General features: G+C 31.7%; 1 protein-coding gene across 1 annotated transcript in view; it reads right to left on the reverse strand.

Annotated features, from left to right (window-relative positions):
• LOC128556344 (protein Star-like) overlaps nucleotides 1–10,597 on the reverse strand; it is a 32,301-nt gene extending 21,704 nt beyond the window's left edge. The window contains exons 1-2 of the mRNA XM_053541083.1: nucleotides 9,741–10,597; nucleotides 9,131–9,325 (exon numbers count right to left, since the gene is read on the reverse strand). Coding sequence (XP_053397058.1) covers nucleotides 9,131–9,325; nucleotides 9,741–10,112 — 567 coding nt within the window. The 5' untranslated portion in view covers nucleotides 10,113–10,597. The remainder of the gene's footprint in view (nucleotides 1–9,130; nucleotides 9,326–9,740) is intronic.
• Between the last annotated feature and the right edge of the window lie 985 nt (nucleotides 10,598–11,582).

The following is an 11,582-nucleotide window of genomic DNA, read 5'->3' on the forward strand; positions in this document are numbered from 1 at the left end:
ATTGTTTTACATGAAAATTTAACAGCATATATAACATTTATATTATTTTACATAACCATTGTCAATTTATGCATATATTTATTGAATTCCGGAAAGGGACTGCATGAAGGGGCCACACTTCTGGACAGTTCAGCGCCTTTAAAAACTCACCATTTTTAAAAAGCTGTTACATGTCTTCGTTTTGATGCATTTGCAACATCGTGCGAGAGTTTAAACTTTACATAAGTAGGTAAAACATCGTTTTTGACAATTTTTTACAGTTATTTCTTTACAAATTGCATTCTTATTTACAGGGGGGACAAATAAATTTTGAATAATTTTAAATATCCAACCCCTGTGGGACTGACAGTTAAAAACATGTATTGGACAGATAAGTTGTGTGTCAAGATGCTGTTCATTTATTCATTTACTAAAAAATCTGTTGTTTTGTGATATACTGCTAAACCTTAACGCGACTGATATCGGATTCAGACGTTTTTTGGGGTTTTTTTGGGGTTTTTTTCTTCTACATATTATGGGGAAATAAGGATTTTCATTTTAAATACCTCTTGATAAATCTTAAGATAAAAATCAATTTAGATATAACAGAAGCAAGAATCTTATTTTCAATTTTAGTTTATAGGACTGCGAATTTGTTAGATTAAATTTTCCTAAAAAGTTTTTTTTCTTTTTTAAATGTCATAACTTTTAAACCGTAGTAAAATGTTATAAATGGGGAAATCAAACTGTTAAGACACATAAAGATGTATATATCATATGTAAGTAAAGAAAAGCATATAGTACACCTAATTTCAAGGTTGTAAACATTATAAAATTAAGAACTTTAAAGTTTTTGATTGTAAAATATTAAATTACAGTCTTAAGTTCTTTGTTATTGAAGTATCAACACACTGGGGTCAAAAACACTTCTGTCCCAATAAAATCTGAAAGAAGGGGTTTGGTATTTAGACGCTTAAAAACACCCAATTAAACATACGATAAAGCCCAAAAGTTTGAAAATTTTCCGAATTTTAAAAGGTAAAGTAGGCGCTCCAGTACAGATTTTCCCAAAATTTTTAAGATACAAAAAACCCTATCTACGACGGAACAATACAAATTTAACTTTAGCTCTAAGCTTTTTTCCCCGACAAACATATATAAAACAAGTTTAACAATGGAAGAAGCAAAAAGGAAAACAAATAATGTTTTAAGCATGTTTAAACGCACACATTTTGATAAGATATTAAAGATTTGGTTTAAAACGAAAAGGGGGTAAATATAAGATAATATGTAAATTTGGCCCACTAAAAAATTTAAAAGTATGAAAAACCTATTGAAATTTTAAAAGTCTTAAACAAAACAAAGATCAGAATCGTTAAAATAGACCAAGTTTCTGGTACGACTCAGCCTTTAAAATATCGAGGTCCGTGTTTTTTTTTACCGTTTTTGACGGTTTTACACACTACATGTTCGTTTTTCTTTGGGGAGACGGACCGGTGCCCAAGCTGAAGTTTTGCTGAAAAATACGGTACTAAAATGTATTTTTCAGGGGAAAATCATCTTGAAACCCGTTCCGGCTCATTTTGAACCCCCCTTTTTTTCCCTAATATTTGACCTCACTTTTCTTTGAAGGAAACGGAATTGCGCGCTCATCTCTAACCAACAGTCATCAGACAGATACACAGGAGATTTTTTCTAATCATGAAACTGATAACTAAAAGTTTTTTACTATTAAATTCTTATTTTTCAAAAAAAATAAATGTTTGGGCCCGCTCTAAGCAAAAGCAAATTGAAAGGGGATCTAGACTTTTTTAATGATCATTAGATCTACATGTTTGACGGGAATGTATTTCGGGGATTTTATTCAAGTTGATTTTGATAATCGACATTTTTAAAAAAGAAAAATTGAAATCAATTTGTTTTAAAATTTTAATTTGTAAGTTTGCCAAATTAAAAGCAAGATAACTCATGCGCAACTAGTAGACACGTGTAGATATTTTGAAGTAAAAATTATGACGTAGTTCGTTTAAGTCTCTGTGACGCAATCAGTACGCGTGACGACTGAAATGAAATTATCTGCTGGGGTTTAGGGTAGCATACGAATCCCAACAAACCCCTTAAAAAGTTTATTTTTTATTCAGTAATGACAGAAAGTACTATTTTGACCATAATCATCATTGATGGTGAGTTGCAAACCATTTTTAGATTTTAGATTTTTAGCCGCGTGTTCAAATATTTTAAACAATTTATCCATGTTATTTCTATACTAATTAGTCAAACATTCAAATACTCCTTTTCATCGCCGTACGAAGTTTCTTAAGTATGCTGAGTCAATAAATGTCTTAAATGTCATTTCCCATTCAAAAGTTTTATGTAGAATAAAGAAAAAATATATATTGCCTTTTTTAAAACACAGTCGTAATCAAATTTTTGGGTTAAGAAAACTAAAAAATTTGAAAAATGCGTCATTTATCATCGAATTTGTTTTAAAATTTTAATGTGGTCGATTGTATTTGTTTTTTTTTTACGTTTTTTTTTCGTTTTGAATCCCAAACAGTAAAAAAACCCGTTTCGCAAATAATTTTCAAATTCCAACCCTTCTGAGAAGGGGACAAATGTAAGTCCAATACCCTTATTAAAAATGTCCACGTTTAATTAATTTTTTTTAAATTTTTTACGCGCCGTATTAGTATTTAAAACTTTGCACATTAGATAAAAAGAACCTTCTGAGCACATATCACTCGTCATGAGCTTTATATAGCGATCACTTATTAGCTATTACGTGCGCACCCGCGAAAATATTTCTTAGACTTATACGTGCGTACTGAGCAACTGTGTCCGTTCTTTATTACTGCAGCCGTTTTTTCTCGAATCTGTCTAGAAAGATTAAATTGCCTTTGGATTCTAGAAAGGAAAAAAGGGTAATCCGAAAGCCCGGGGCGCTGTTTCTCACTGTGCGACCATGACCTATTTTTATTTTGCAAACAATTGATACCTACCGCTCTAATGTATTCAGTGTTTAATAACATTAAAATAAAATGCGCGCAAAAAAAAATGTTATTACATGGATATTTCCCAGGTCGAATTACAAACTGATTATAATATAAACGCAATATACAATAGATGCAACAAATTTAATTGGGAAAAAAACATAATGGGTAAAATCAAATAACTTTCTTTCATCTTAACCCAAAACCTTCGCGGGGAATTTAGAAGCTTTTACGTTGAATATTTCATATTTGGCGGAAAAAATGCACGTGCCTCTCGTTAACTCCTTTTAATGATTTTCATACCTAATGTTTTTTCATTCTTTCATATCGATTCATTTTTCGTGAAAAAAAGGAAAAACTTCTTGTTTTAAAACCAAAAAATTAATTAAAAAAATTACTGATATGTTTTCCGTATTTATTAATGGACCCAAAATTCTTTTTCGGCGAGTTTCTGCAGGTAATGTTTCAGTTATGTGGTAAAGTTTTAAAAAAATATTCATCTCGTTATTTTTCATTCAAGAAGATAAACATTTTCTTTTTTTTTTAAACTTCTTGATAAAAATATTTCATTACATATTTAAAAAAAAAATTCCCAAAAAATTGAAAAAAGAAACTTGTAAACAAAGTACATCCTCTGATTTTTTCGATGAAAGTTTTGTTTTATACTAATATCTTTTCCAAAAGGGGCGTATGGTTGAACAAAAAATACAAAATTGAATATTTTTTTTTTTTTTTTTTTTTTTTTGGGGGGGGGGGGGGGGGTGTGGTTTAAGGGCCCGTTTTTTCAACAATTTGCCCGTCATGTACGGCGGACTTTTAACCAAAACCGGGTTTTGGGCATTAAAGTAACCTGTTCCCTGGTGTCGTACCATTAAAACCTATTCCCTCAAGTACGCCAACTTCCACATAAAATTTTAAAGGGGTGGAGGACAAATGATTTCAGATCAAGTCTTTCATCAAATCATCACGAGAACATACGCCTTGTCCGGGATCGAACTCGAAAAACCCCGAAATCTGTAGCCCCAAGCTCTCCCTCGAGCGAAGCGGGCGGGCTTCAAAATATAAAGGATATATAAAAAAAAGATGTTTCAAAAAGTATTTTTGCAAAGTTTTACTGTAAAATAAGAGATAAATTTTGACTCGTCCCCAGCGGAATAACAAAGAGGCTCGTAAAAAGGGTTTCTCAGGGGGTTTGTCCAAATATACTCGACGTTAAATAACCTGATAATAAAAGATCTTATCTTTTTATGAAATACACTTTAGTAGTGTATTGCTTTTTAAAACTATATATATTTAGGTTTTTTAAAAGGCAAAGATTAATGTCAGCTTCTTGGTTGTTACACGTTGTATTTATTAACTTATTTATAACCATGTTTTATGTGTAAATTGATATTGCAATATTTTGTGGTAGACTCTTAAAGTTCAAATTTGAACTGTCATGCACTGATTATATTTGTGCATTGAAATGTGATTTTATATCTGTGATATTGTACATAAATGAGACGTAAATAAAGATTAATATTTATACTTGCCTTGTGTTGTACTGCTGTCATGCTTTCCAATCTGGCAATAGGCCGATGGCGAGGGAAAATCAGACTCGAAAGACACTACGAGATTATTTAAAAATAATAAAGAAAAAGTAAGGCTATCTAGAAGAGAACTGAATCAAGACAAGATTGGGAAGAGAAGAAAGCGTGGTAAAATGCTGAAAATCTGAATAGCAGTAATACCCCAACGGCCCCAGCCCACAAGCTAGAGCAAAAAAAAAATACAATAATAAAAAAATAAAAATGAATAATAATAATAATAATATATCATTAACAAAAGTATAAAAAATTGAAATGTGAATGAAAACATTATAAACAACACGAACTGCAATGACCAAGCTAATCGTAATGCAGATCAAAGCATGGCAGTACAACAGCTAAAACAGGCTTAGACGCATCCCCACCCCCACCCACAACAAATACACCAGATACCTAGTTCATAACGCAGTATCATGAAATAGTTCAAATTACTGACTTAATGAACTAACAGTAACGCAACTACATGTCAAATGTATGATATGAATAGTATGTATAGACATAATTACAACAGCAGTGATCTAAACAACGCACAACAGGTAAAGGCACAGAGGCCTATCTACCAGCAAGCACCCCCAATGACACAATAGGACCGAAATGAACATCCGCCATGGGTGCATATTCAACAAGGGATAGGAGCAAGGCTAGACAGGGTATTAAATGGAATTGAGTCACACCTACCGAAACAAGGAGCACAGTGGCAGAGCAGAGCGTAGAAAGTATAATAAGGACATAGGACACAAAAACAAATACACTAGAAACCAATATGCACGACACAAAACCCATTCAAAAATTCAGTGACAAGGGTTGATCATCAAGTAAGTGTGTTAGAGGAAAATGTGAAATAGCATGTAAAGCAAGTGAATAACAAAACAGCAAAGCAGTTGTAAGTGACTTGTATGAAACCCTAAGTTTTGAACAATTACAACCCAAAGGTAAAATTGATGACCTGCAAAATTAGATAAATAAAAAGTGCAAGGATCAAAGCAGAACCAACTTGAACAAAATAAAACAATTTTAAATTTCGTGTGCAGAAGTATGCAGGAAAATCACATTTTCAATAATATAAAAGAGTTGCAAGAAGGCCGGAATAAAGATACTGAACAAACATTACAATATATAATTATAAATCAAAACCAAGAATAATTATAGCAAATTTAAAGATGAAAAAGATAGAGACCTAATAGAATTTACCCTCCCCCCCCCCCCACCCCCCCCCCCCCCCCCCAGAAGCTCTAAAAGAAACTAATTATGGAATAAGATAACAATTTCCATGAGAAATTGAAAACCGCAAGAAACTTCGCTATCCTAAGATGAAAGCAGTCAGAGGAAAAACAAAGGGTGTAACTTGTAAGAGATAAGTAGTTTATAGAAAATGAAAGGTTCGTTCCACTTGTAAGTACAGATACAACCAGTAGTGCCAGGAATGAAAAATGTTCATGAAAAGAAAAGAAAGAAACCACAAAGATAGAAGCCATAACATGAATAAACCGATCGAAATGTGTATTATGGAAAATTCAGGTGTAACAGTTAGTATAGAAATCCCGAACCAAGAAAACAAAACAAGACAGTATTACTTTATTACTCCTATTTCCAGTAAATCTAAAGTCCTAATAATTATGGACGATGATGAAAATGAGTCATTACACAATTTATCTGGAAAGAGGGTAGCAACATCAACTATAGACTTGCTGATTGCTCCCCAGATGATTGTCCTGAAACACAAAAGAGCTGGTAGAAGTGCCAAAAATCTCAGTGTATGAGCCAGGCCAGAAAGACAGTAAATTCTAGCAGGGGAAAGAGGGCAACTTGCTTCCTAGGCAAGAACATTGTATATTAACGACTAAGTCATAAAGCCATGTTCAGTAAATGTGTGGGGGTTAAAATCTAGGTTGAATTATCAAGAGTTCATAGAAGATATCAACAATTATGACATCTTTGGAGTACAAGAAAGTAAACTGGATGATTTAAATACAGATACAATTATTGAATATCAGATTTATACAAAAAAAAAGAAAAAAATGAAAACTCTAGATATAGGTCTGATGAAATATGCCTGATTGTTAAAGCTGATTTAATACAATTTTAAAAAGTGAAAGCAAACTTGTGTTATGGTTTAGGCTTGATTTTTTAACACCTGTATGGAAATACATACAGAACAACAAGTCAAGCTAGAATACCTGTACGAATTCTTTAAAAACATAAATTTTAATAAAAGTTTAACAGATGACAATATAAGTAATATAGAACAAGCAACAATAAATTAGTTAAATGGATATAAATAATCCAATAACAGGAAATGAGGAAATAAGAACAGTAAAGACACTAGAAATAATAAAAGCCCGATTGTAGATGATATTTTATATGTACATATACAAAAAACACCCTAACCAGAATGTTAACATTATATGATAAACTATATATTAACATAATATTTGATCATGAAATAATACCTAAATGCTGGACTAAAGGTAATGTCATAACAATAAATAAAAATAAGGGAAACAGCAGATCACAAGAAAACTATAGACCAATAACACGTTAAAGCTGCTTTCACTTTTTTCTTGAAAAGTTATTTACTATTATTATAAACAATAGGTTAAATAAAGTTACTGATGAGTATGACCTTATAGAAAACGGTCAAGCTTGATTTAGAGAAAAAGTCACTCGATAATAGATAATCTATTTTCTTTTACCATGTCGTTTAGATATGCTAGGCGCACAAAAAAGCTGTTCTGCGTGATTATTGATTTCAAACATGCATTTGATACGGTATAGTGCCAAGGACTTTGGACAAAACTACTAAACCATCGGATAGATGGCAAATGTTTTATTATTTTTAAGTCATAATACATCCATATCCCAAGAATAAACTTTCCGTGAACAGAAATTTAATTCAGTTTCGCTTATCACAATTTCACAAAAAATATTAATTCACTACTTATTCCATAAATATTTGCACGTTACATCCCGTTATACCAACATTGGTATTTAAGCCACACATCTAAATCCGTTACACATCGAACCAATTACACGCTTCATTTAGGGAAATATTATGTCAAAAAAACATGATCTATCTTCTTAACTCTTCTACAGATACTACTATTAATTATGGTCAAAAAAGACCGCTTCATCAATAATGTCGTAGTTACTTTATTCTATAGTTGCCATATTCGCATTCACCTTCGATAAAGTTTTTTATTATTGTTGCCCTCAACGTATTATGTCTTAGCTATGTATATCAACATTGAAACAATGAAAATGCATCATGATATATATATATATATATATATATATATATATATATATATATATATATAATTTTTTGTTTGTTTGTTTTTTGTTTGTTTTTATTTGATTATGTGCTGAAATCTTTACATACCGTACAAATGTTATGTGATTATTTCGTTATATGTTGTGATTTTGTGGCAATATTATGAAATTTTTAGTTATATTTTGTAGATACTTCTTTACATGATGTAGACAACTTATGACATTATCTGCATTCTTTGCTATATTTTGCCCATACTTTATTACATTGTTTCCGTTATATATTATATCATGTCATATATAATTTTATCTTCACAGTTTGTGCATCTTTTAGTCGATGCCAATCTTATTTTATTATGTGATCAGCTATATTTTTATTATATTCTGTCAATACTGTCTAATATAATGTAATGGAGTTATTATATCTTGTGCAAAATTTATTATGCAGTGGTAACTTTACTATGATTTAGTGGATATTTTCTCCTTTTTTTTCTCAAAATAATCGGCGTTAACTATGATAAAACCCTTATCTTTACGCCTTTGATATGACAACTGTGACAAGAAAAGAGTAAAAAAAAAAAAAAATAATATTTTTATCGTCTACTAGCTTACTTGTTTGCATAATGCTGTAATGCTGTTTTTAAGCGCTTTGAATAGATGCAGGCATGTGGCAATAAGGCAGTAAAACAGTCAAAGTTTGCATAAGGTAAGCCAAAGACATCAACATTTGAATAATAAGAATATTTGAATTCCACGTGAATATAAACCTAAATAAATATGCTCCTGTATTGTGATTTTCCGACCGCGAGCTTCCCCACACAGTTAACATTTTATTTCCGATTTATACAATTTAACTTTCTTCTATGTTTTACGATGAAAAAGGAAGCCGACACAGCATTGTTATGCTTCTTTTTTCATATTCCCTATAACTGTAAGGTAGTTGAATGTTCTTTTATACGTAGAATATTTATATACGTGAAGCAGCGTTGTAATAGTTTTAATGCATTTAGGAAGGGGGGTATTGCATATAACACCAACACGCGGTATATATTTAGCCCCGTTAAATCCACGGGTCCCGAAATCAAAACTTGGACCCCATCGACCACGTAATAAAGTTGTTCCAGTGTTATAAAACATCCAGAACGATAATATAACAGAAATAGCATTAACAGAATTTCGATTTATTGGGTAAATATGTATTATTGCGAAACAGGAAACATAATATAGCATCTGTTTATTTAAAACAGTAAACTAAATAATTGTTGACATGTGTATGTGCAAAAATTAGATAAGTTTAATGATACTCACAAGTGAAGGATATTTTTTTGTTGAAAGGCAAGCATTCAGAGAATATGCTTTTCTGTGTTTCTGTCGCAGCAAAGCATATGTTGTAGGGTTAGGTTCAATAATAATGCCAGTCCAGTTGCGATACTGTTCAAGAAACAAACTGTTTGATAAATGTTCTCCATCGAAAGCTCCACAGTCGACATAAAATCCATTTCGCTGAAGTACAAGAGTTAGACTTATATCCATTAGCAAATTTCCTAATACATAACAACAATTTAATTAACTACACAGGAAGAAGCAGGTAGACTTTTGTAATAGAAATATAACTGCACAGTAAACATAAAATCCTTTTTGCTTAAGAACAAGACTTATATCCATAAACGCACTTCATATTACTTAAGAATAATATATTAACTACACAGGAAGAAGCAGATAGACTTCTGTAAAGAAATATATTGGTTGTATATATCGCTCATCAGATTTATATCTATTATTATGATGTCTAAAAGAGGCAAAGCTTAAGATATTTATTTTTCATATTAAGCATATGATTATCTTAATTGGATTGTCTTTTCGTAAGTTTACATTTCTGTGTTTCTATATTATTGAAAGATCAGCGGTAAAAGCATACCTTTTGATTCAAATACTCATCTATAAACTGAGTTTGCCCGGGTGACGGATTCTGTATTTCAGGATGAGAAAGGTTGTACGGCAGCATAGACGGAGGTTCTAAATAATACTTCTGCAGGACAGATATCAACGTTCTGTCGTTAAAGGCCACCTTATCTCTGTTCAGTTTTGAAATCATGTCTTTATAATTTATATTTTCCAATTGTGCTGATTCCATCATGTCTTTATGATTTACAATTTCCCACTGCGAAGTTTCATTTTGCACAAAAATCCTTTTACATATCATAACTATCAACACTGCCATGAATAAGATTATTAAACAAAACCACAGCTTTTGTTTAGCACTCGTCTTGTGGAAAATGAATGTTACCATTTTTCACTTCTTTTTTGAAATCGTGGTGATTCTCTTACAAAGACAAATTAAACTTCCTGTAATGTTAACAACCAAGTGGAAGGCTAATGTGTGTTGTGACAATCAGGTTTCATTCCATTATATCCGTACAACTGTGAAACGCACCAGCGTGAAGAGCCTTACCCTAGTCATAATACTGTCCATGTTCTGTGGTATGGTTACGGTGGAGTTCCGATAGATTTCGGCGCTTTTGAGAAACAAGTCGTTATTCGTTCGCTAACCGTACGTGCAAAAAGAAAAAAAAACGAGAAACGTGTATCGAGCTTCGCATAAGAATTGGTAAATGAGAATCGTGAAACGAAAGTTTACTGCGCCTGCGCAACGAGAAAACAACGGTATGCCTGAAAAATCAAATCTTTTCAACCACTAGTGAAATTAAGAATTCAACAAATTTATATATTATTGTATAAATCATTAAACTTATCTAAATTTTGCACATACACATGTCAACAATTATTTAGTTTACTGTTCTAAATAAACAGATACTATATTATGTTTCCTGTTTCGCAATAATACATATTTACCCAATTAATCGAAATTCTGTTAATGTTATTTCTGTTATATTATCGTTCTGGATGTTTTATAACACTGGAACAACTTTATTACGTGGTCGATGGGGTCCAAGTTCTGATTTCGGGACCCGTGGATTTAACGGGGCTAAATATATACCGCGTGTTGGCGGTATATGCAATACCCCACCCTTCCTAAATGCATTATACATATTACGAACGCTGCTTCACGTATATAAATATTCTACGGTATAAAAGAACATTCATCTACCTTACATGTTATAGGGGAATATGAAAAAGAAGCATAATAATGCTGTGTCAGCTTCCTTTTTCATCGTAATTATAGAAGAAAGTTAAATTGTATAAATCGGAAATAAACATGTTAACTGTGTGAGAAGCTCGCGGTCGTGAAAATCACAATGCAGGAGCATAGTTATATAGGTTTATATTCACGTGGAATTCAAATATTCTTATTATTCAAATGTTGATGTCTTTGGCTTACCTTATGCAAACTTTGACTGTTTTACTGCCTTATTACCACATGCCTGCATCTATTCAAAGCGCTTAACAACAGCATTGCAGCATTATGCAAACAAGTAAGCTAGTAGACGATTATAATTATTCTTTTTTACTCTTGTCTTGTCACAGTTGTCTTATCAAAGGCGTAAAGATAAGGGTTTTATCATAGTATACGCCGATTATTTTGAGAGAAAAAAAGCGAAAATATCCGCTTAATCATAGTAAAGTTACCACTGCATAACAAATTTTGCACAAGATATAATAACTCCATTACATTATATTAGACAGTGTTGACAGAATATAATAAAAAATATAGCTAACCACATAATAAAATAAGATTGGCAGTGACTAAAAGATGCACAAACTGTGAAGATAAAATTATATATGACATGATATAATATAT

This window comes from Mercenaria mercenaria, chromosome 4, assembly GCF_021730395.1.
Source record: "Mercenaria mercenaria strain notata chromosome 4, MADL_Memer_1, whole genome shotgun sequence".
NCBI lineage: Eukaryota > Metazoa > Mollusca > Bivalvia > Venerida > Veneridae > Mercenaria > Mercenaria mercenaria.